Source organism: Vipera berus, assembly GCF_964194415.1.
Source record: "Vipera berus genome assembly, chromosome: Z".
Lineage (NCBI taxonomy): Eukaryota > Metazoa > Chordata > Lepidosauria > Squamata > Viperidae > Vipera > Vipera berus.
The window spans coordinates 82,569,016-82,593,200 of record NC_138205.1 but is presented as its reverse complement, the minus strand read 5'-3'; the positions used below and the strand labels follow the sequence as shown (position 1 = coordinate 82,593,200).

The window sequence follows — 24,185 nt, the reverse complement described above, 5'->3', positions numbered from 1 at the left end:
TTTGGTAGCACAAGAAGACCTCTGCACAACAAATTCCTTACCACTATTAAAGCGTGTAAACCATGAAGAATACTTATATTGAAAACATACAATTAGAAAATATTAAATGTTTCCCCTTATCTTATTTAGAACTGTCATAAATCTGTTTTCTCTGGAAACACCATACAATCTTTTGACATCTTTTACATGGATCAATTTATTTCATAACAATTAATAAAAATGTTTTCAATTCACCTACAATTAGTTCAGCATGCTCTTATATATTTTTGAATTCCTTATAAGTTGCCCTTAATCATAAGGAAATCCACAGGAAAGTAACCCTGGGCCATTTTGGCCTAGAGCATGGAAGCTATTCCCTTTCAGCATTGCTGCAGTGCATCTATCTGGCAAAATCATGCACTTAGAAAAATCTTTTTAAAAATGCTGTTTACAGAGAAACCTACTCTTTGATTATTAGTTGCCTTAAGTACAACTAAAAGGGATGAGATTTCACCAAAATAGTTTCACCTTGATTCAAATGGGCCTTGTTTTGATACTGGTCTGATCTTCTTCCGGATTATGGGTAATTTGGTGGCATCAATTATTTTGGTTTCACCATTGCTGTATGTGAATTCCAAAATGCCATTCCACTCTCCTTGTGCTTTACACACTATGGTATTGGTTGGATTATGCTTCACTTCTGCTGTAACCCTAGTATAAATAATAAAAGTTTAATATTACTGATATTCGCATATATCATAAATACTTCACAACAACAAAATTCAGAAAAATGAGTGTAGGTGCTTATTATGATTTTGCTTTTTAAAAATATATTTCAGATATACTTTTGAAGTAGACAACATTCTTGATATAAGTTCAGTATGTTTTAATTAAACTTAAATAAAAGAAACAATTCTTCATGCCAAAATATTGATCACATTGCAGGACCCGTTTTTTAAAAAAGGGAAATAACAATGAGCACAATTTACACAAATGAGCACAGTTTACACACACACACACACACACACTAGAAAACTACTAAAAACGCTGATTTCCGAGACTAAAAACTTTACTAGAAACTAAGTTTTCGTCAGGCAGTGGCGTTAAATGACCGCATGCTGCAAGACAAACATTCTCAGCGGGCGGGGCAGGTGGGGAGAGGAAGAACAGTAAAATTCAAATGGATGTCAGTTAGCACAATAGAAACAGGATTGATGCAGCCAATTGTGGGTGGGCAGGGGATGGACAGACCTATGTGACACGTTCTTTGTCCAAATTGTTAGCTTCCCAAAGACTATAAAGATGAGTGTTCCCAGATCATGGCTTATACTTTGACAACATCAGCACACTCTGTGTGTGTGTGTGTGTGTTATTTATACATTTAAAAAGTCACAATTGAAAGCCATACAAAATAGTCCAACCAATATTTTGTGGCTTAGTATTTTAATAGACTATTCCAAGGAGAGAGCAAAACTTAGTTTTGATACCTGTGTAGTTTTCCTCCATAGAATGGCTTGGTGTGGAATGTGACCGTAGCAGAGTAACCACTCTTGGCACAGTGAATATTGACTTTGCCTCCAAGCTCCACCCAAGGAATAGTAAGTATCGAACGTGCATAGGCACAAGGTAATGTGAATATATATTCCTCCCCATGTTCCAAGAGAGTAAGAATGCCTATGGATGTGAAGGAAGAAGAAGAGATTAGCATTCTGGGTTTTGGAGAAGCATAATCATTGTTAAAATGTATGCTTAAAGAAAACAGTTTGAGAAAGGTGAAATATTAATCTTCCTTGTAACTTCTTTCAAGAGGAAAAAATGCAAAGTCTGATACAGGTAATGACAGTGATTTTTTGCAATTGAGCTTTTGTTGAATCAACTTTAGCTATTGGGCTAGCTAGCCATTCAATCACACAACTATAACTAACCAGTGGAACAACCTGCCTCCAGAAGTGGTGAATGCTCCAACACTGGAAGTTTTTAAGAAGAGACTGGACAGCCATTTGTCTGAAATGGTATAGGGTTTCCTGCCTTAGCAGGGGGTTGGACTACATGACCTCCAAGATCCCTTCCAACTTATTATTATTGTTTGTTTATTATTATTATTATTATTATTATTATTATTATTATTATTATTATTATTATTATATTATTATTATTATTATTATTATTATTATTATTATTATTATTATTATTATGAATGGTGGTTATATGGATTTGCAGAAATCAAGGGACTATTTTATAATAATGGCAAATATCTGTAGCTCAGGTGTAGGATAAGGGTGAAGGTTTGTTCTCTGACCTTGAGGGCTGGTTTCTGAACGTTTTGTTACCAGGTTAGGTAAATCTTCAGCAGAGTTTAGGGGATGTCAGTGTTCTTCTGTTTATAAGGGCATCAAGGGACTGTAATATGACAGCCTTGGAAGTTTGTCTATTATGTTCTGAGTATAACATCTCATAATCACATGAATATCTATGATTGGGATGTAATATCATACATTACATAGGACAGGGATGGATAATTCATATAAACATATAAAGACAACCAGCTTGCTCCTCCTTACAATAGGAAATCCAAAGGAGATATCTTGAATATTAGAATCAATTTATAAATAAGAGATGCTATCAATCTTAGGGCTAATTAATCTCAGAAGGTGCCGCTGGGGTACTTAAAGGCTGTCCTTTTTGTTCTGTGAGGTATTAGACGATTTGATCTTCTCCCCTTTGCAAACTAAAAGTGAAATTACTAGGAAAGAAGAATAATCCAAAGGTTAATTGGATTATTAATGCAGTATTATTAATCTAGGTACATGCACTATAGATACATAAAACCTAATAATCCTGGAATGGAAGAGAACATTCCCAGAAGGCAGTTCTTCCTTCCCAGTAGCAGGCTCACTGGACCTTGTTTGCTGCACATAGATACTATTCAATTTAAAGAAGAAAGATCATAATTGTTGCAACCAATACCAATCCCAGTTCCACAATATAATGTCCAGAATTTCAGCAGCCCCTCTGTATGACCTAGGCATCATCCCTGTGTCCAAAAGGGAAAAAAAGAGAGAAGGGGGAAAAAAGGATGGATCGATGGAGAGAATAAATGGCTTACAGAGGTTCCCAGGGTAGACGTTTCAGCTGCCCCCCATCTGTCCACGCCACTCTCCTCCTTGCCTGAATGGCACATTCCACCAGCACTGCCGTCGCCTCCCAAGCATTTGCCCTGGGAAGCCCTATAAGCCGTTGTGGCCACCTCCTTCCCACTTACCTGCGCTGTGTGGGATTCGCAGCTCCAGAGTGGGCGGGCTATGGGTGCTGTCGGATACCTTCAGCCCCCCCACACTTGCTTTCTCCCGTACATGGAAAAATAAGACATCCCCCGAAAATAAGCCCTAATGGATCTTTTGGACCAAAAATAAATATAAGACCCAGACTTATTTTCAGGGAAACATGGTATATCTATAAGTTTTTTTAAGAACTGAATATTAACACGAACTATACATCTTATTTTTTAACAAAACAAATCACAAATCATTACTTGACCTTTTTTTCCCTTTTCTGACCATGCGTTCAATGTATCACCACTCAACCCTTATCTAAATAGCATTTCTCCTGATTTTTGTGTTTGGAGGCTGAACACTGGATCAAATGCTTTACTACTTTTATTTCATGTAGGAAGGGAGGGAGAATAAGAAATTCTCAGGTTTTCCTATTATTCTTTTTAATAAGTAAGCATGCTATATAAAACATAATCTCTTTGTGACACTTCTTACCTTCACCTACCATAGAAACACCTACAGACATCCCCATGAATTTGCTTTTAGTCCATACGTGCACATTCACACACACTTTCTTCTCTTTGCACTCGCAGTAAAAACTAGTTACTGGTGGATGATGGGACACTTGTTCAGCTACAAATTTCAGCCTATAACATTCAGATGAAGCTTTCCCCTTGAGACCACAAGAGGCAGTGTTTGTTCCCACTGGTTTTACTCTGTCCTTAGGCACATTCCAAGAGCAATGAAACGTTTCTCCAATTATTGGATTATATGGCTTCTTAGCAACAACTCCTTTTCGGCCTTCATAAAAAGCTGTCAAATAGTACTCCACGAAGGAGATGATTCTTTCCTCAGGAGTGGTTCCACATGAAATTGATAAAAACAAGTCTGGATGGGCCAAGAAGTTTGCAAACATCTCCAGCAGAGACCTCTTCTCTAAAATAAAAGCTGGAAGCACTACCTATATTGAGTACAGTAAAAAGAAAGTAATCATTTGCCATAACTTCATGAGCGAAAGATCAAGCTACCAGCAATTCTTTGCAGAATGCAAACATTTTCTCCCCTTTTTGGAATTCAAGAATAAAGACAAAAGGAGTACCTCCAATGTTATACTAGTAAAAGGTAAAGGTAAAGGTTCCCCCGCACATGCGTGCTAGTCGTTTCCAACTCTAGGGGCCGGTGCTCATTTCCGTTTCAAAGCCGAAGAGCCAGCGCTTGTCTGAGGACGTCTCCATGGTCATGTGGCCAGCATGACTAGACGCCAAAGGCGCACGGAACGCTGTTACCTTCCCACCGTAGTGGTCCCTATTTTTCTACTTGCATTTTTATGTGCTTTCGAACTGCTAGGTTGGCAGAAGCTGGGACGAGTAACAGGCGCTCACTCTGTTACGCGGCACTCGGGATTCAACCCGCCAAACTGCCGACCTTCTGATCGACAAGCTCAGCATCCTAACCCACTGAGCCACCGCGTCCCTTGTTATACTAGACAATTATGCAAATCACTCCATTTCTCCAATCCCTATTAGACCTTAGAAATAGAACACCTCTTCCCTATATTATTACCAAAAAAATATTAATAAAGACACATAATTAATTAGGTATATTTAAATCTATCAATGAGATAAATAAAATTATTAATTCTTATTCTGTTGCTACCATCTTATTCATTCAGATTAGATGTTTTCCATCCTGTCCTCAGTTAGGTAATAATATTTAAATATTATTTTATTCCAGCATGTTGTAAGCAAAATTACACATTTCATCTGTGTCTCTACTTCAAATAGCCCTTCCTATTAGATTCACTAGATGAGATCAATCCAACAAGCTCTTTCTTTTCATGCAGGAAAGTGGTCTCAACACTGGTGCATTCAATTTTTTCACTGATCAAAATAAGTTATTTGCTGAACTTTCAATATTCCAAACGCATGTTCAATGGAACAGGCCAATTTAATTAGAGCTTTTTTCAGTATCCTATTATTAATGCACAGATTAAATGCTAGGCTCATTTTCTTCATCTCTTACTTTCTAATATATAAGATTTTTCCAAAACTAAAACATTTTAAATTACATGAAAACTAGACAAAATAAATGCTAATATTTTTAATACTTTATGTAAACAGCTAGTGTAGAAGAAAATTACATGAGCACTTAAAAAGCAAGGCAGTTAAGCACAGCTAACAATTGCACTCGCTTGCCACCATAGCAGTTCTTACAGATTGGAAAGATACATATGAGATCTTTAGCATAAACAGGAAGCTATCCGAGTCTCAGGTCCTCTGGCATTTGATAACTATTGAGGAAGAGGAATCTCTTTTTCTTTTAATTTATCCAAATTCTAATGAATCTACATTTATCTCATTGTTTCTGTTTTTGACACAAGGAGAGAAGATTAGTATTCAAAGAATCCACCTCAAACTACATTTTCACAAGCTTGGTTTCTGGGCTGAGGGATTTGGCGAGGGGGGGAAGGGAGGAGATTCTGATGCAAGGTAGTGATTTGGATTGTCTGTGAAGGATGGCCACATGTACCTAACCTTGATTTAAGATTGTTTTCAAAGGTTCAAGTTCACTGGATAATTTTTTTTTCTATGTATCTTGGATCTCTTCAAACTTCTCCTTTAGAAATTACACAGAGGCTTAAAATCAGTGTTCTAAATCAATGGAAATGGTTGATTTGAGTGATGTGACTTTCTAATAAAATAGACTGTTATTAACTTAATTAACCAAAGGGTTAAAATAAAATTTTAATTTTCACATGCCTAGCAAGCTAAAAAGATATACTAAAGTACACATGGAACATTTACAATATATAAGTGTATGGATTAACAATGAGGAAATTATCAAAAGCTACAAGGTTAGAAGCTTATTCTATAAAAAAACAATTTTCTTCATTTTCCACAAATGTGTTTCATGACTTTGTTTTTTAAAAAAGCAGAATGCCAAAAATCTAGTTTAGCATTCTCTCTGTTTTTTTCCCCTAGAAGTGGACATATCTCAATAGCAAGGATCCAGCTACTTCCCAAGAGTAACTGAAAACACATACTGTACAGTATATCAGAAATATTTTAAAAAGCCAGTTTTGATTCTAGGACTGTGAATTATGAAGAAGAATGGTTACTTTCACATTATAATAAGACTGAATGTGAAAGCTTTCTGTCCCTGAAAAATATATTACCTGTTCAAAAAGTTACAGGTTTTGTATATATGCAATTGAAGCAAAAATTGAGAAAGCAGTCAACATCATCTTAGGAAGTATCATAGATATACAGTAATAGCACAAAAAGGATTGAAACAAACATTTAATTTCTAAAATGGCTGAGCTACATACTCTGGTTAGATCCATCCCAAGTCTCAATTGTGAGATAATATGAAGGATTACACTACGCTGATCATCCAAGTCTCCTATATCGTCCTCTTCATTGTCTTCAGTATCTGTCACCTCATCTTCAACCAGAATCACTTCACGAGTTGTATGCTAAAAGACAGAATATAGTTAGTATTCTGGACATAAATAAAATAATATAGTATATATTCAAATAAGCTTATGGCATTCTTTAAAAACACCAAAAAATGTTGTTCCTGCATATTCTGTAATATTGCCCCCCAAACACTAGAAGAACTTTTACTTTTGCTTGCTGTAGTGTCCTCCCCTCTAGCTCTTAGAGGAAAGATACTATAACAAACCTGGGTAGTTTATGACCTGCAGGCCATATCCAGCTCTTTAGCTGTTCCTGTCTGGCAGGACAGTGGTGGGAATAGAGTGGCTGTGGGGGCTGGGCAGGGTTCAGGGGTGCAAGGGAAGCAGCTGTCCACAATAGTCCTAGTTTCTCACGTTTCCTCTTGGGAAAAATAATTACCTACTGTGACAGTATACCAAAAAAGCTGAAGCTTAGTCTTCGCTTTGAAGGGGAAATTGAAACTGTGGGTCATGTGTTGTACCATTGTCTTTAATAAAAAAAATACTTCAGTCTGTTGCTAGCTAACCAGGTGGCAGGGAATTCAAACAACAGTCTGGTTCCCTGTCAGAGCTATGATTCCAAGTCAGTCTGAGTCTCAACTAAGTCTCCAAAATTCAATATATTTTCTCATTCTTTTTTTTTCTCTCCCTGCCGCCTTTTTTTCTCTTTTCCTTTTAAATATAAAACATACTATTTTATATTTTATGTTGCTCTTTCTTTTTTATAATTGGTTGGACCCTGTGTTAAACCCAACAAACCCCATTAGGGCTCCAGCAAATCTTTGACTTAATGTAAGTTACAATAGCTTAACATTCTTATAGTGTTTTACAAATTCTAATATTTACTTATGTCCTTTTATAGTTTATCCTATTTATTTATAGCTTTTAGATTATTCATTGTAAAATTAATTGTAATTATGTAATTTTTCACATTTTAATTCCTCTACACTGTGATATCAATATCATTTTTATTTTTATTTCTATTTTAGAGCAGTTGTTATATTACTAGCTTTATGCTGGTCAATGACAAAAATAAAATTGAAAATGAATAAAAATGTTAGTGATAAAAATGAAATTAAATGCCTTCATTATAAAGCATCAACCTTGTAAAAGTCTTGCATGTGCTTATGTTTCTCTTCATTCTTTTGGTATCTTTTCCTCAAGTTAGGATTAAAGCTCCCTACTTTTTTTTTCTTTTGAGATTCTATTGTTTGGCATCAAAATAAAGGCCAAACAATTTCACAATCCAGCAGAATAAGTACAAGGGGAAAAAAATCAAAGGCTTGTAATGTGAAATATTTTTTTTAAAATGAACGGTCAGATTCAAGCTATATTAAATAGCTTAATATCAATAGGGCTCAATGAGATCATGCCAATGAGAGCTAAGTGTACATCAATACATTCAATGCATTTACCATGAAAAAATTCACATATACAGACCTAAAAGCAAAAGCTGCATGTCATGAGTTGTTCAATTGAAAATATGAATGTGGAAAAATAATCCTCACAGGTTAGAGTTTTGGATGAAACTATGAAGTATAAGCCAGAACACTTGCTACTTGGAAGCAAATGAATGAATCACTCTACTGTGAATTACAATTAGGAAAATTGTATTACTATTTAATGATGCTCACCCAATCAACTGAGTGAATGTTCCTCTTTCAAATACTTTCAAGACTATATTAAGTTATGGACTCTTGACCGGGTTGTACCCTTGCGGCCCCTGACCCGGTGCAGATCCCAGCGAGCTCCATGGTTTTCCGCGGAGCTCCGGGAGATGAAGCGTTGGAAACGGGGCCTAGAGAGCTGCTGGAGGTCTAGCCGTTCTGAATCCGACCGGTTGCGGTTAAGAACCCATATTAGGTCTTATCTCGCAGCGATGAGGGTGGCGAGGTGTAATTACTTCTCCACCCTCATCGCGTCCGCAGATAATCGCCCGGCCGCCCTGTTTAGGGTGACTCGCTCCCTTCTTAATCAGGAGGTGAGGGAGGATCCCTTGCAGGGTCGTGCCGAGGAATTTAGTCAACATCTGTCGGATAAAATCGCTCGGATTCGGACCGGTTTGGACTCCAGCCGGGCAGAGTCTGGCGATCAGGACACGGGCGGTCTTGTCAATGTTATCTGGGAGGAGTTTGATTCTGTGACCCCTGATGAAGTGGACAGGATTATGGGGAGGCTGAGCTCCACATGTTTATTGGATCCGTGCCCTTCCTGGCTGGTTTATGCAGCTAGGGAGAGGACACGAGGCTGGCTCCAGGCGGTCATATCTGCTTCTTTGAGTGAGGGTTATTTCCCCACCGTCTTGAAGGAGGCGGTGGTGAGACCTCTCCTCAAGAAGCCTGCCTTGGACCCAGCTGTATTGAACAACTTTCGTCCAGTCTCCAACCTTCGCTTTCTTGCGAAGGTTGTTGAGAGTGTGGTGGCGCATCAGCTCCCTCTGGTCCTGGAGGAAGCGGATTATCTGGACCCTTACCAATCGGGTTTCAGGCCCGGGTACAGCACGGAGACGGCATTGGTCGCTCTGGTGAATGATCTCTGGAGGGCTCGGGATAGGGGATATTCCTCTGTCCTAGTCCTATTAGACCTCTCGGCGGCTTTCGATACCATCGACCATGGTATCTTGCTGCGGCGTCTCAGGGGATTGGGAGTGGGAGGCACGGTTCTTCAGTGGTTCTCCTCCTATCTCCTGGGACGCTCGCAGTCGGTGTTGGCAGGGGGGCAGAGATCGGCCCCTAGGTCTCTCGTTTGTGGAGTTCCTCAGGGGTCGGTTCTCTCGCCTCTCCTGTTCAACATCTACATGAAACCGCTGGGTGAGATCATTCATGGTTTTGGAGTTGGGTATCATCAATATGCTGATGATACCCAACTTTTCATTTCGACCCCAAACCACCCCAGTGATGCCCTCGCTGTGATGTCCCGTTGCCTGGAGGCGGTTCGGGTCTGGATGGGGAGGAACAGACTTCAACTCAACCCTGACAAGACTGAGTGGGTGTACATTCCAGCATCCCGGGACATTCAAAATGTTCCATCCCTTTCTATGGGGGGTGAGCTTTTACCCCCCGTGGACAGGGCTCGCAACTTGGGAGTCCTCCTAGATTCACGACTTACCCTAGACCATATAGTAGCCGTGACAAGGGGGGCCTTCGCCCAGGTTCGCCTGGTGCGCCAGTTGCGGCCCTATCTGGACCGGGATGCCTTGTGTGCGGTCACTCATGCGCTCGTGACCTCTCGCCTAGACTATTGTAATGCTCTCTACATGGGGCTTCCCTTGAAGACCACTCGGAGGCTCCAACTGGTACAGAATGCGGCCGCGAGAGTTGTCCTGGGAGTTTCCCGGTACTCCCATGTTACACCTTTGCTCCGCGAGCTGCATTGGTTACCAGTTGTCTTCCGGGTAAGGTTCAAGGTCTTGGTTATGATCTTTAAGTCCTTACATGGCATGGGTCCGGGATACCTCGAGGACCACCTGCTGCCGGCGTCAACTCCCCTCCGCCCTGTGCGTGCCCACAGAGAGGGCCTCCTCAGGGTGCCTCCAGTCAGGGAATGTCGACTGGTGGCCCCCAGGGGGAGGGCCTTCTCTGTGGGTGCCCCGACACTTTGGAACCAACTGCCGGTTGAGCTCCGGATGGCATCGGACCTCCGATCCTTCCGTCGCGGGTTGAAGACCCACTTGTTTGAGTTAGCTGGTCTGGCCTGAAGGGGAATTTGGGTTTTTAATTGGTTTTATTATTTCATTATTGTTATATTTTAATTGGGCATAGTTTAATTTTCTTTTAATTTTTGTATACCTATTTATATATGCCCTGTGAACCGCCCTGAGTCCCTAGGGAGAAGGGCGGTATAGAAATCCAATAAACTAAACTAAACTAACTAAACTCTGAAACTCTGAAATTGGAAAGAAAACTGTTGGAGAGTTATTGGGGCCATTAGCAAACCTAGGCAATTATGAGTAGTAAGATTCAACACTAATTAGGTGTTGATTCTAACACTGGGACAGAGATCTAATTCTTGACAGAGTTTCATGTCCTAAAATAAGATGAAAAAAGCTAAGCTGTAGAGGTACAGAGTAGTACAAAGATAATCTTAAAGAAGAGATACAGGAACTCCCAAGAAAAATGGCAATTCGATCTGTAGGAAAGAAGAAAGGATGAGAAAGAAACCTAGAATCACTCTACCTTAATTCTATTTGCTGTAATGGAGGATAAAGCAGGGATATTCTGCTACACTTTCAAGATTCTATTACTATACTCTATAATGGAGTTCCAAACATCCAGAAAATATCTGTTCGATCTAGGCTGGCAGGAGATTGGGAGAGGAGGGTAAGAATAAGGAAAGGGGAAGGGAACGGAAGTTATACTTAATTCATTGAACTTCTCATTATCATAACCTTTCATCTTCTTTACAAAAGAATAAAAATCTCCTATGGTCAGCTCCGCACACCACCGATTACCTAACTGATAACCTAGGTCAGGGGTGTCAAACTCAATTTCATTGAGGGCCGCATCAGCATTGCGGTTGCCCTCAGGGGGCCAGGTGGGTATGGCCAGGGTGGGCGTGGCCTACTGGGTGGGAGTGGCTAGAGTGTGTATGGCCTACTGGGTGGACATGGCCAGCTCTACATCATTCACATCAAGGGTGCCTATGGGGGCCTGGGCAGGAGTGGGACAGATCTGAGGGTGTCTGGCAGGAGGAGGGTCTCTGGGCCAGGGCCAAGGCAGTGGGGACCGTTCCCTCACTGTTTCCAGGATGGCTTCGCGGGCCACATGAAACCACTTCGTGGGCCGCATCCGGCCCCTGGGCCTTGTGTTTGACATGTCTGACCTAGGTTATCCTAAAAACCACCACAGGCAAACCCACAGATGTATTCTGATTGAAGAATTTCCACATTTATATATATTGTTGAATAACAACCCATTGGTGAGCAGCATTTAAGAAAATCCAGTAATAACAGTAGGAGGTCTTTCTTCCATAACAATAATTTGAGCATAGATGGTCAAATCACGGAATATAGAAATCAGAATTCCTATACAAATTATAAGCTAGGAGTCGATTTTTAAAATATCTAAACTGATTAACAATATAAAAATCAGACAAAATAAAATCTGTTTAGTTCAATATAATTGAAATATTCTTTGCAAAAATAACTAGCTTACTTTCTGTTTACCCGTTTGGGTAATTTTACAAACATTTTGGAATTGTTATATATAAATATATAAAATCATCTTAATGGTTTTGGGCATCATGAACAGCAAGCATATAACACACTTTCATAATAGAAAATAAAAACAGAAAAGTATGTCACCCTAAAATAATTATGCAAGCAAGGTTTAGTTGCAAGCTATAAATGTCAAAATTAGATTATATAATGTGATTTCTATCAGTAGATGTGTAGTGTACTTAATATAATCTAATTCTACTTTCAATTTGAGTACTAAATCATTTTCACAAAACACCACCTTTCCCGTGAACTTTTTAATTGACTGTGCAGATGTTATGTTTGTGTGGTTCAAATAGCAATACATTTAGAACAGTACCATTCTAGCAAGTTATTTATCTAGCTGTCCGTTACAGGGTAACAATATCGCACAAGTATGTTGCCTATAAAGAATTTCACTCCTTAAACAATAACAGAAAAGATAGACAACAGTAAGAAATCCTTTTATATCTCTGTTAACAATGAATGCACCACGCTATTTGATCTTCTCAGACCTACAGTACACTGTTGACACAATATGTTTATAATTTATTTAATTTGCTATAAATGTTTATTTTTATATCAACTACAAGGCACAACAAAATACGATTCACACAATTCTCTGCTTAAAAATGTACGCAACTTAGCAGTGTTTTAATTTACTTACTAAATAAGGGTTCTTAACAGTATTCTTTTGATTAGACAGATCAAAATAAAACCAGACTGCTTTGCATTTAAACGATCAGTATTTTTAAAGGAGTCTTTCTCTTTTTCTGTTATGTTACTCCAAAGATTAGAAGGCAGAACAACGCATTCATACTTAGGAACAACACAGCCATACTACCCACCTGAGCAGAATATGAAGGTGTCGCTGGGAGAGAACTTGAATGGCAAGAGGCCATATAAAACTCTAGCACCATCAGGGAGAAGACTGTGCTAGATATATTGACCTGATATACTAGGATTATCCCATATTGGTTTTGATCCCTTGGAAAATTGGTTGCACTCTAACAATAGAAAGCAATGCCTGCGATCCTCACCATGTAGATCAAAATGGAAAGAAATTCAGAGATTGGAAAATTAATGTAACATTATCACTGAAAGATAGAAATGTTTCAGTAAACTGACAAAGCAGAAGAAAACAGGTGAAGATAATAATTAACACAGAGAAATTAAAGCTACAGATTTGAAAAGAAGCTAAATAATTTAGCAGTGATATGAGAAGGAGGGAGGAAATAAAGGAGAAAGGGATGAGAAATTATAGGTAGAGGAATGGAAAACGTATAAATGATTGCTAGGATAAATAGCAGAGCAAGAAAAAGAGCTAAGATCTGAAAATAGGTAAGAGAGAATAATGGTCACACTGAGATTGGAAAGAGCTGGTCTGTTTAAAAACAAAAACAGGATACTTTTATGGGCAGGACAAGTTGCATTTATGCTGTCATAATCAACTACAATGATGTATGCAAGTCATAGGTCATTAGTGTTTCTTGTTGGATCTGTTGGTTAGGATTTAAACTATAATTTAAATTGTGACCAGTAATATCAAAGTTAATTCTTATAATATAGTATTATATTATATGGTATAGCATAGTGTATTATTTTTAAAAGCATATTTTTAATATATACACACAAACAGGAGAAGGTTGAACTTAAAAAGTTTTTTTTCAAGATAGACACTTGAACTTCTATGGAGAATAGAGAAACCTTATAATTAGAAATTATTGGTGTGATACTGGTAATAAATAGAAATTTATTTATAATATACCCACCCCAAATGTGATCCAATCACAAACAAAATTAGCACATAAACAGTAATCACAGCTATAGTTACAAAAATAAATAACACCTGTGCAAAGTGTAAAATCTTAGATCTATTAACATGATATCCCTGCTGTCTAAATTTTCTAATAAATTTTTTAAAATGGCTCTATGATCCAACTTTGCTAATTGTCATTCTCGATTACTGCTCAGAAATGCTTCCACCAATTAGTCTTTTGGATTAAATATAGTTTAAATATAAGTATAGTTTCAAAAAGATAAAAGAAGCATCTGTGCAAGTATTTCGTAATACAGAATGAAACTTATGCATTAACAAACGGGGAAAAGCAACATTGGATGAGGAAACAGGATTTGTTTAGTGATTTTTTTTTAAAGGAAAATATCCCTCACTTTGAAAATGCTTTTTCTCTTTTTTTTATAAACTCTTATTTTCAATCTAAAAAACAGAAGAAGAGAACCATCAACACAATTTAGCATCCTAAAAGCATTTTCTTTTGCAAGCAATGTCTCATTTCAACTGCACATGTTTGAGTTTACAGTTACTTATTCAATGCTTGCTAATTAATGAAATATCTGCATCAGTGCTTCTCATCATTACCAACTTTAAAATGTCAGAACTTCAATTTCCAGTAGTATGAGGAATTCTGGAGATTGAAGTCCAGACATCTCAAAGTTGCCAAGGTTGAGAAACACTGACCTACATGGTACAGTACACTTCAACTTACAACAAAACTTGGGACATAAATTTTGGTTACTAAGTGATACAGTCATTAAACAAGTCATCACATGATTAGACCATATTTTATAACCATTTTTATCATGATCATTAAGTGAATCACTCAGCCATTAAGTGAATCTACTTCTCCAACTGACTTGTCAGGAGCTGGTTGGGAAGATTGTAAATTACTAGTTTGTGAATTTGTTCCTTCACTTCCAAAATTTAGCCTGTAGGCTAATCTTTCACAATTTCTAGGGCTAAGGTAATATATCCTTTCTTAATGGTGTATGAAAACCATTTACAATTCATCATACTGTAGATTTCTTCATCTGTAATAGGTGCATGCATATAAAATTGATGCTTACTAATAACCATAAATGCTGATTGTTACAATCCTGTTATAGTTAAGCAAATATTTAACAGTGTTATTTTAGAATCAATTGATTATGATGGTCCATTCTGTACACCTAGGTTTTTATTCTTAAGATGCCCACTTTATTATCTTACTTCAATTGACAATTTCAAGTTTTCTTTTCAGACTTCCCATTCCACTTTTGGTTAGGTATATTCTTGTAAAGTAAGGGTTTCTCTTTCAATAGCCATATCAATAACCAGATTTTCTTGAAACTTAGATATCATCTAATGGGGAGGACTGAAATAACTGGAGAGAAGTAGTTCCTCTCAGATGGCCTGGTCCTATACTATGCAGGAATGGCACAGAACATGGAGGCTAAGCAATTGGAAGCGCAGAAGTAGATCCCATAAAGCAGGGGTGTCAAACTGCTGGCCCCTGGGCCAGACGCGTCATCCGGAAGCCACGCCCACCCCATTGCCAGTAATGGCAAAATAGTCCCGATACATCTCGCGATCTCATGTGATGTCACAAGTTTAACATGTCTGCCATAAAGAGTTCTTTTTTTCAAATGTTTTATTTTATTCAAAAGTAAAATACAAAAAATCCCCAAAAGCCCAACAGAAACAACCTTCCACACAAAATATGACATGAAAAAGGTGCATTTTAAAAAACCAACACCACCGTTGTACAGATAGGCGGGAGTGAGTCCCTCCTCTTGAGATGTGGCCCTCAGGCTCAATTGGGCCTGTTGCTAACATACCTGGCGCCCAGCTGTGTGGCAACAGCCCTGCCCGAGCTGCTTGACACCCTCTCAGGGTTGACGGTGGAGTTCCCCAGACTCATTGTTCTGGGTGACTTCAACCTGCCTTCCCTGAGAGTATCGTCAGAGTTAGCTCGGGAGTTCATGGCCTCCATGACGGCCATGGACCTGACTCAAGTAATTCAGGGTCCGACTCATGGGAGGGGTCACACTCTCGACCTGGTTTTCTTATCTAGACAATGGTTGGATGATCTGGGAGGGGGCTTACCAACTATTGTCTCCCTGTCATGGTCCAATCATTATCTCCTGCGGCTGGTCTTCCGCTATGTCACCCCCCGCTGCTGGGCTGCGGAACCGACCAGGTGGTTCCGCCCCAGGCACCTAATGGACCCTGATCGGTTCCAGATGGCGCTTGGGTCTGTTCCTATCTCCCTCACTGACAGCTTGGCCGACGCCTTAGTGGATGCCTGGGAAAGGCCTACCACTGAGGCACTCGACCGTGTTGTCCCCTTGCGACCCCTAACCCGACGCAGATCCCGATGGGCTCCATGGTTTTCTTCGGAGCTCAGGGAGATGAAACATCGGAGACGGGGTCTAGAGTGCTGTTGGAGATCCAGCCGATCTGAGCCTGACCGATTGCGACTAAGAGCCTTTACAAGGTCTTATCTCGCTGCAATGAGGACGGCGAAGTCTAATTACTTCACTACCCTCATCGCGTCCGCAGATAATCGCCCAGCCACCCTGTTTCGGGTTACTCGCTCCCTCCTTCATCGGGAGGAGAGGGAAAATCCCTTGCAGGGACAGGCCGAGGAGTTCAGTCGTCATCTTGCAGATAAAATTGCTCAGATTCGGGCCGGCTTGGACTCTGACTGGACAGAATCTGACAGGGAGGATTCGAGTGGTCTTGAAAGTGTTATCTGGACTGAGTTTGATCCTATGACCCCCGATGAGGTGGACAGGATCATGAGGAGGCTGAGCTCTACCACCTGTTTATTGGACCCGTGCCCCTCCTGGCTGGTTTATGCAGCCCGGGAGAAGACACGAGGCTGGTTCCAGGCAGTAATAACTGCTTCTTTGAGCAAGGGTATTTTCCCTTCTGCCTTGAAAGAGCCAGTGGTGAGGCCACTCCTCAAGAAGCCCACCCTGGACTCGGCGATTTTGAATAACTATCGTCCTGTCTCCAACCTTCGCTTTTTGGCAAAGGTTGTTGAGAGTGTGGTAGTGCATCAGCTTCCTCTGTTCCTGGAGGAAACTGATTATCTCGACCCGTACCAATCGGGTTTCAGACCTGGGCATAGCACAGAGACGGCATTGGTCGCACTGGTGAATGATCTCTGGCGGGCTTGGGACAGGGGTTGTTCCTCTATCCTAGTCCTATTACACCTCTCAGCAGCTTTTGATACCATCGACCATGGTATCCTACTGCGGCGTCTCAGGGGGCTGGGAGTGGGAGGCACCGTTTTACAGTGGTTCTCCTCCTACCTCCTGGGCCGCTCACAGTTGGTGTTGACGGGAGGACAGAGGTCCACCCCGAGATCTCTCATCTGTGGAGTCCCTCAGGGGTCGGTCCTCTCTCCCCTCCTGTTCAACATCTACATGAAGCTGCTGGGTGAGCTCATTCGTGGTTTCGGGGTGGGGTATCACCAGTACGCTGATGATACCCAACTTTTTCTTTCCACCCCGACCCAACCCAGTGATGCCCTCACTGTGATGTCCTGTTGCCTGGAGGCGGTCCGGGTTTGGATGGGGAGAAACAGGCTTCGTCTCAATCCTGACAAGACTGAGTGGCTGTTCATACTGGCATCTCGGGCTGACCAGCCTTCTCCATCATTAACAATAGGGGATGAGGTATTACCCCCCATTGATAGGGCTTGCAACTTGGGAGTCCTCCTGGATTCACGGCTCAGTTTGGAAGATCATATAGGAGCCGTGACCAGGGGGGCTTTTGCCCAGATTCGCCTGGTGCGCCAGTTGCGTCGCTATCTGGACCGAGAAGCTCTACGTACAGTCACTCATGCGCTTGTGACCTCCCGGTTAGACTACTGCAATGCCCTCTACATGGGGCTGCCCTTGAGGACCACCCGAAGGCTTCAACTGGTGCAGAATTCAGCCGCGCAAGTTTTGATGGGAGCTTCCCGATACTCCCGTGTAACACCTCTTCTCCGTGAGCTGCATTGGCTTCCGGTTGCCCTCCGGGTGAGATTCAAGGTACTGGTAATGACCTATAAAGTCCTAAATGGCTTGGGTCCGGACTATCTAAGGGAACACCTGCTGCCGGCATCATCTTCCCATCGTCCTGTGCGCCCCCACAGGGAGGGCCTTCTCAGGGTACCGCCGGTTAATGAATGCCGGCGGGTTATTCCCAGGGGAAGGGCGTTCTCTGTGGGTGTGCCTGCCCTATGGAACCAACTACCCACAGAACTGCCCCCGACCTTCACTCATTTCGCCGGGACCTGAAAACTTGGCTCTTCGATCTGTTTGGTCCAGACTGTGGGGTTGTTAATTTAACTGGGTTTTAGATTTACTCTTGGGGCTTGAATTTAATTTGTTTTATTTGTTTTTAATTTTTTGTATTCATGGTTTTAACTGCCCTGTAAACCGCCCTGAGTCCTACGGGAATAGGGCGGTATACAAATACAATAAAATAAATACAATAAAATAAATATACAAACATATTATCTGTGTATATGAGTCGTGGAAGAGTTGTGGTGGCGCAGTGGTTAGAATGCAGCACTACAGGCTGCTACTGCTGACTGCCAGATGCCAGCAGTTCGAGCCTCACTGGCTCAAGGTTGACTCAGCCTTCCCTCCTTCCGAGATCAGTAAAATGAGGACCCAGATTGTTGGAGGTGGGCAATATGCTGACCCTGTAAACCGCTTAAAGAGGGCTGTAAAAGCACTTGTGAAACAGTATATAAGTGTTATTGCTAGTGCTATTCCCCCCATTTGAATACCGATTAATATATAACTCATAGAAAATTTACCATGACATCTTATCTATCCCAAATCATCCCAAAAAATTAAAAGTAATTCATCCTGGATCAAATATCCACATTTGCTTCTTAAAGCAGTCTCTTATCTATTGTTGTCTAATTAAGTATAATAAATTTAGTCTCCACTATGAGTTTATCTTCCCACCAAAGTCCAGAGAGAAGTGATTTCCAGCTAGTTGTAATAAATCCATTGTCCAATCTCCCTTAAGTGTTTGTAGGCAAAAAGAATTTGTCACTTTCCTGTTCAGTCATACTACTAACATTGTGAGAAAATGTAGACTTGAGTTTCAAAGAGTGTGTGAAATCGACTCAGTTTTCTGGCTGTAAGGATATCTCTTTGGTTCAAATCGAAGTACTTTTGGGTATCTAATAGTCCAAAATATCAGCACAAGCATTATCCCCTCATCAAACTTTTAAATAAAACTTTCAACTAAATCCAGCAAGTTGTTTGTTATCTGATCCATTGTTGCTCTGTGTAACTTGATCAGGCAAGTACAAGTACTGTACATAAAGAATTCTTAAAAGGAGTCAGGATGATGGGAATGCCTGGAGAATAGTCACCAGGTTTAGAACAGGCCAGCTGTATAAGAGGCCACTGCAGGAGCAGTTACTAATCTGTCAATATAAAGCAAAAATGCATAAAAAATATGCTATACACTGGCTGATCTAAGTAAGAAAATAAGAGATGAAAATGAAGACTGTTAACATGATGACAATCAGTCAAAATACTGCATTATAAGAGAAATTATTCTATCAGTCAAATGCCTACAACTTAAGTGCTCCTAGATGCAAATACCATTCATAATCTCTTTCTCAAAGAGAAAGGCTGAACAATATCTCCCACCTTCAAGTGTCATCTCCACGAACAGCACAACAATTTATACAGCAGACATAACTGGACTTTTTCCCAGGAGCCACTTCAAATACGCTACAAAATTTCAAACTAAATTCATAATTCAAAACAATTCAGCAGAAAAGAGCACCTTAGCTTGATATTTCTCTATTGTCACCTGCTTCTGTGTAGTGCAGCGGTAGGCAACCTCGGCTTTTTTATGACTCAGGAATTCTGGGAGTTGAAGAGCCGAGGTTGCCTACCCCTGATGTAGTGTATATATTAAAAGGATTGTCAAAACATCCTACAATTACTGATATCCGCAAATCCAAGGGTCAATCACTAAGATTTAAATATTCAAATAATAAAATTTTAAGCATTCTTAAGTTGAAATCCGGGGGGGGCAGAGGGGGGAGGACTCCTTTAGTCCCTCATCTCATATTACCATTCTACTGGTTACATTTATTTAAGCAGGGGCTCCAACCAACGGCCTGTGGACCAGGAGCACTCCACAGACAGCCAGGAACTAGGCCATGCAAGTGAGTAAAACCCTATCTGGGCACGTGCAGGATCCAGGCAGCATGTGAAATTACAAATACCCTGCTGGTCCACGGAAAAACCGCCCTCCACTGAACCAGTCTCTGGCACCCAAAAGGTTGGGGGCTGTTGATCTAGAGCACAGAACATAAACCATGATGGTCTTCCAAATGTTACTGAACTACAGAGAGATATTTGAGAATTAGAGAGCTGCCTGTTAAAATTCTGTTTCTTACACTACATGCACTACAATCTTTCCTCATTTAGCAATCACATTCCATTCCAATAATTTGATTTTTAAGCAAAATGGTAGGTAAGTGAAGATGTGACTGAGAGAGAGATGTGCTGTGAAGATCCCTGAATGCTGTCATCTCATTCCGATAAAGTTCTCTCCTACAATGTCCTGTACCTGACCCACTTCCCTCCCCCCCCTTTTGCCCCTTGAAGAGCAGAGAGATTGTTTAAACAAGGAATCTCTTTCTGAAGTGCTTTTCTCTACAGAGCTGTACTTCCTTAAAAAGTGCTAGCCACAAATTTACAAGCTCAGATCTGAGAATTTAATTAGTCCATTAAAACAGGGGTCCCCAATCTGCGGGCCATGGCCCACTACTGGTCCATGGCCTATTTGCATTCCAAGGCCAATTATTACATTCAAATCCAAAGAGTAAACAGTAAATAGGCAGTAGGAAAATAAAATGGGATATAAGAAGATATAGTTGGATTTCTCTGTATTGGTATTCCATTTATTTCACTACTAATACCTACGGATTACCTACGGGAGCACCTACTGCCGGCATCAACCTCCCTCCGTCCTGTACGTTCCCACAGAGAGGGCCTCCTCAGGGTACCACCGGTCAGAGAATGTCGGCTGGTGACCCCCAGGGGGAGAGCATTCTCGGTGGGTGCACCAATCCTTTGCAACCGCTTACCGGCTGAACTCCGGATGGCCCCCGACCTTCGCTCCTTCCGGCGTGATCTAAAAACTTATCTATTCGAACAAGCCAGCCTGGCCTGATGGGTTTGGGTTTTAATATTATTTTAACTAATGTATTCTCATTTTTATTGCCCTGTACACCGCCCTGAGTCCTTCAGGAGAAGGGTGGTATATAAATCAAATAAATAAATAAATAAATAATACTAAAGAGGATATGCTAGAACACATACTATGGCTATTATATAGCATAAGACCGACCTATAATAACAACTTTTAAGAAGTTCTCTGAAGTAATCTACCAAACACAAGTGTTAACAGGTAACTTGCAATCTTAAAAAAAGTTTCCTGCTAATAAAAAATTTCTTGCTAATAAAATTTCTAAAATCAGAAACTGGCAGATCATTACAATTTTAGACCAGTTGTAGAATATATTACTTTACGTGATATGGAATTAATCTATGGCAATTGCAGGCAGGCTTGGGGAAAGCTTACATCAAACATTTTTTAGTGTTCCTATCAATCAGCGTATAAAAATATTGAGATGGCATCAGCTAATGCTCCGACTTCGTAGAAAATAGTCTCCTATCTACCTAAAACATAGGCTTGAGAAGAAAATAACAAAGATTATATTATAGCAACAATTATGTAATTAAATAAATGTATCAAAATGTTATTTTGGAATCTTTCAAGATGTAAACTGGACATTGATATGATTAGACCAATCCTCCCCAGCAATGCATTCTTAATTTGTTGATAAATAAATAAACTATATAAACTACCATGCCTAGATACAAGAACCTAAACCAAATTGCCATATGACAGTATCCCACCCCAAAACATGCACTCATTACCACGTGCAAAGCCTTCAAATATGGTGTATAAATGCTGTTCTAATTATCTTCATACAAGACTTACCATATTTTCATCTTGTATCACAGATGGTATGACTGACCACGATAGATTGGCACTCGCTGCTGTTAAAGAAGCAAAGGCACTGATTTTCAGTATCTCTGTAGAATTTGACTTTGATCCATGCCATACTAGGATATTTTCTAAAAGAAGAAGAAGAATCTGCAATATCTTTCCTGCACTGTGCATTCCCTCTATTCCATGTGAGGGCAGGGGACACGACATAGAAAGAGCCTAGATAAGAAATATCTCTTTCAGCATATTTCCATCTGGATACATCTCTGTGGAACAGCAAATCTGGCCAGAAAGTTTTAAGAGACATAACAAAGATGTAGTTTTAAAAGTTCCTGCTGCTAGCTTTTATAAGAACCTATGCATGTATATTAGTTTGAACCAAACTAATGTCATGTTTAATCACTGCCAAGAACTTTTAGTTTAGAAAACGATACACAGCATGATACACAATATATCTGGGAATACACACTGTGGTTGTGCCAAGTACAGAGAAACTGAGGAGTCCATGGGAAGAGCACTTCAGTGGTAAGTTATTTTTTTTCACACACCTTGTTTTGCTCATGGCTATAAAAGTGTTACAAGCCAGCCTCTTGCCATGGACGTGCCATGGTAGAACACAGCATACATAGCCTGCCATCTGTCACAAGGACACTGCATGTTTACTCCTGTAAGTATTTACCTTTAATAAAGCTTACGATAATCACATTGGCTCTTGGGTCCTCTTTCTTGGAAATCTTTCACGGATACAGCCTCCAGGAGGGCTTTTGGGCATTAAATAGCAAAGGTAGGCTTTGATGAAATCAAAACAGGAACCCAGAGGAAATGGGACAAGAACCTAGACAAAAATTTCTCCTACAATTTCTTACCCATCTTACTTTTCTATTGTCACAGCAATTACCAAGATGTCTCTATATTTATCTACTTCTTTGAGTATCTGCTGTAAATGACAATCTTCCAACAAAAATTATTTCATACAATTGGTTCTTCTGAAATTAATACAGGAAAGTCTATTTCTGACTATATGTGGCATTTAGCACTTTAGTATTTTTACCCAGGCTAGCACAATGTTCTGATTTTTTTTTTATTCCAGTGTGCTATTAACCATCTAAAACTGAATCTGAATATATTTATTTACTTTAAAAATTATCTTAACATTCCTTTTATAAAACTCTTGCTGGCACCTTGGATTTCTTCAGTCACTTGGCGTTCATAGCAGCAACCACAGCCAAGAATCTGCTTCAAATAGAACAATATAGGCATGGATGAACAAACTGTCTTTAAGGTTAAACATAAAGTTGAAGCAGTTTCTACTGCAAGGAGAAGACTATCTGATTGTCCAGAATTCTGCAAATGCCACTTGTTCATATGCACTGTTTGTGATGAAACAAGGAAAGAATTCCAGAAGCTGTGTTTTTTTTGCTTGCTTAGTGCTGTGTGCCTTAAAACATTCCAATGGCTAGAAACCAAAGCAAATACCACCTCTAGATCTCTGTGGCTTTACTATAGGCGATCTACAGAGTCAATGCAGTTAGTTCCAGAGTCCCAGGTCAACAGTGGAAAAAAGCCTCCAAGTCCATATAGAAAAAGCATACATAGGCAGGAAAAAAATTCCAACAAAGCTTGAAAACAAAATTTTCACTTAAAATGATACAGCTGCCAAATATGAGGCAGGTTTGACATCTGATTTTTCATACTTATAGAATCAAAATTTCATATGCTGAGCCAAGCCAGCATACCAGGGTGATCAACTAAGTAAGAAACACAGAATTTAATTTTAATAGTAGGATTTCAGATTCACATGGGAAACGTTGGATTTTTTTTATCGTGCATCTCAAATACAAATGTTGTCTTGAATTGGCACAGTTGAAATTCAAAAATATTTGAAGAATGCTAAAAAAAATTCAAAATTTAGTAAAACAAATTAGAGATTTAAATTGTGCACATATAAAGATATATAATGCTTTAATTGAATTGGATTCGGAAACGGAATTAGTTAAAGATTGTATGATAAAGTGGGCACAACATATTCAGGAACCAATTTCGTTGGACACTTAGGAGATAATTTGGGTCAGAAATGTTAAATTTACCCAGGCTCAAAACTTAAGAGAAAATTTTTATAAAATGTTTTATAGATGGCATCTGGATCCCAAGAAGTTGTCTAACATGTATCCTAATTTACAGTCTAAATGTTGGAGATGTGGTAGTTTAGAAGCCACCTATTTTCATATGTGGTGGACTTGTAGAAATATAAAAGCTTTTTGGGTTAAAATTTGGTGGAACATTCAAAAGATTTTTAAGAGTTTTCTCCGCAATTGTTTGCGGATTTTTAAGAGTTTTCTCCGCAATTGTTTTTATTGGGTATTGTTGTAGATTGTGGTGTTAAAGAAACTAATTTGATGTTGAATATGATAACAGCAGCACGGTTACTGGTGGGACAATATTGGAAGA

General features: G+C 39.8%; 1 protein-coding gene across 1 annotated transcript in view; it reads right to left on the bottom strand.

Annotated features, from left to right (window-relative positions):
* The window catches only part of OSBPL10 (oxysterol binding protein like 10), a 75,868-nt gene that overhangs the window by 5,737 nt on the left and 45,946 nt on the right, over positions 1-24,185 (bottom strand). Inside the window, exons 6-10 of the mRNA XM_081343508.1 lie at positions 21,729-21,865; positions 6,580-6,726; positions 3,747-4,212; positions 1,467-1,653; positions 508-690 (exon numbers count right to left, since the gene is read on the bottom strand). Of these exons, the coding sequence (XP_081199634.1) occupies positions 508-690; positions 1,467-1,653; positions 3,747-4,212; positions 6,580-6,726; positions 21,729-21,865 (1,120 nt within the window). The remainder of the gene's footprint in view (positions 1-507; positions 691-1,466; positions 1,654-3,746; positions 4,213-6,579; positions 6,727-21,728; positions 21,866-24,185) is intronic.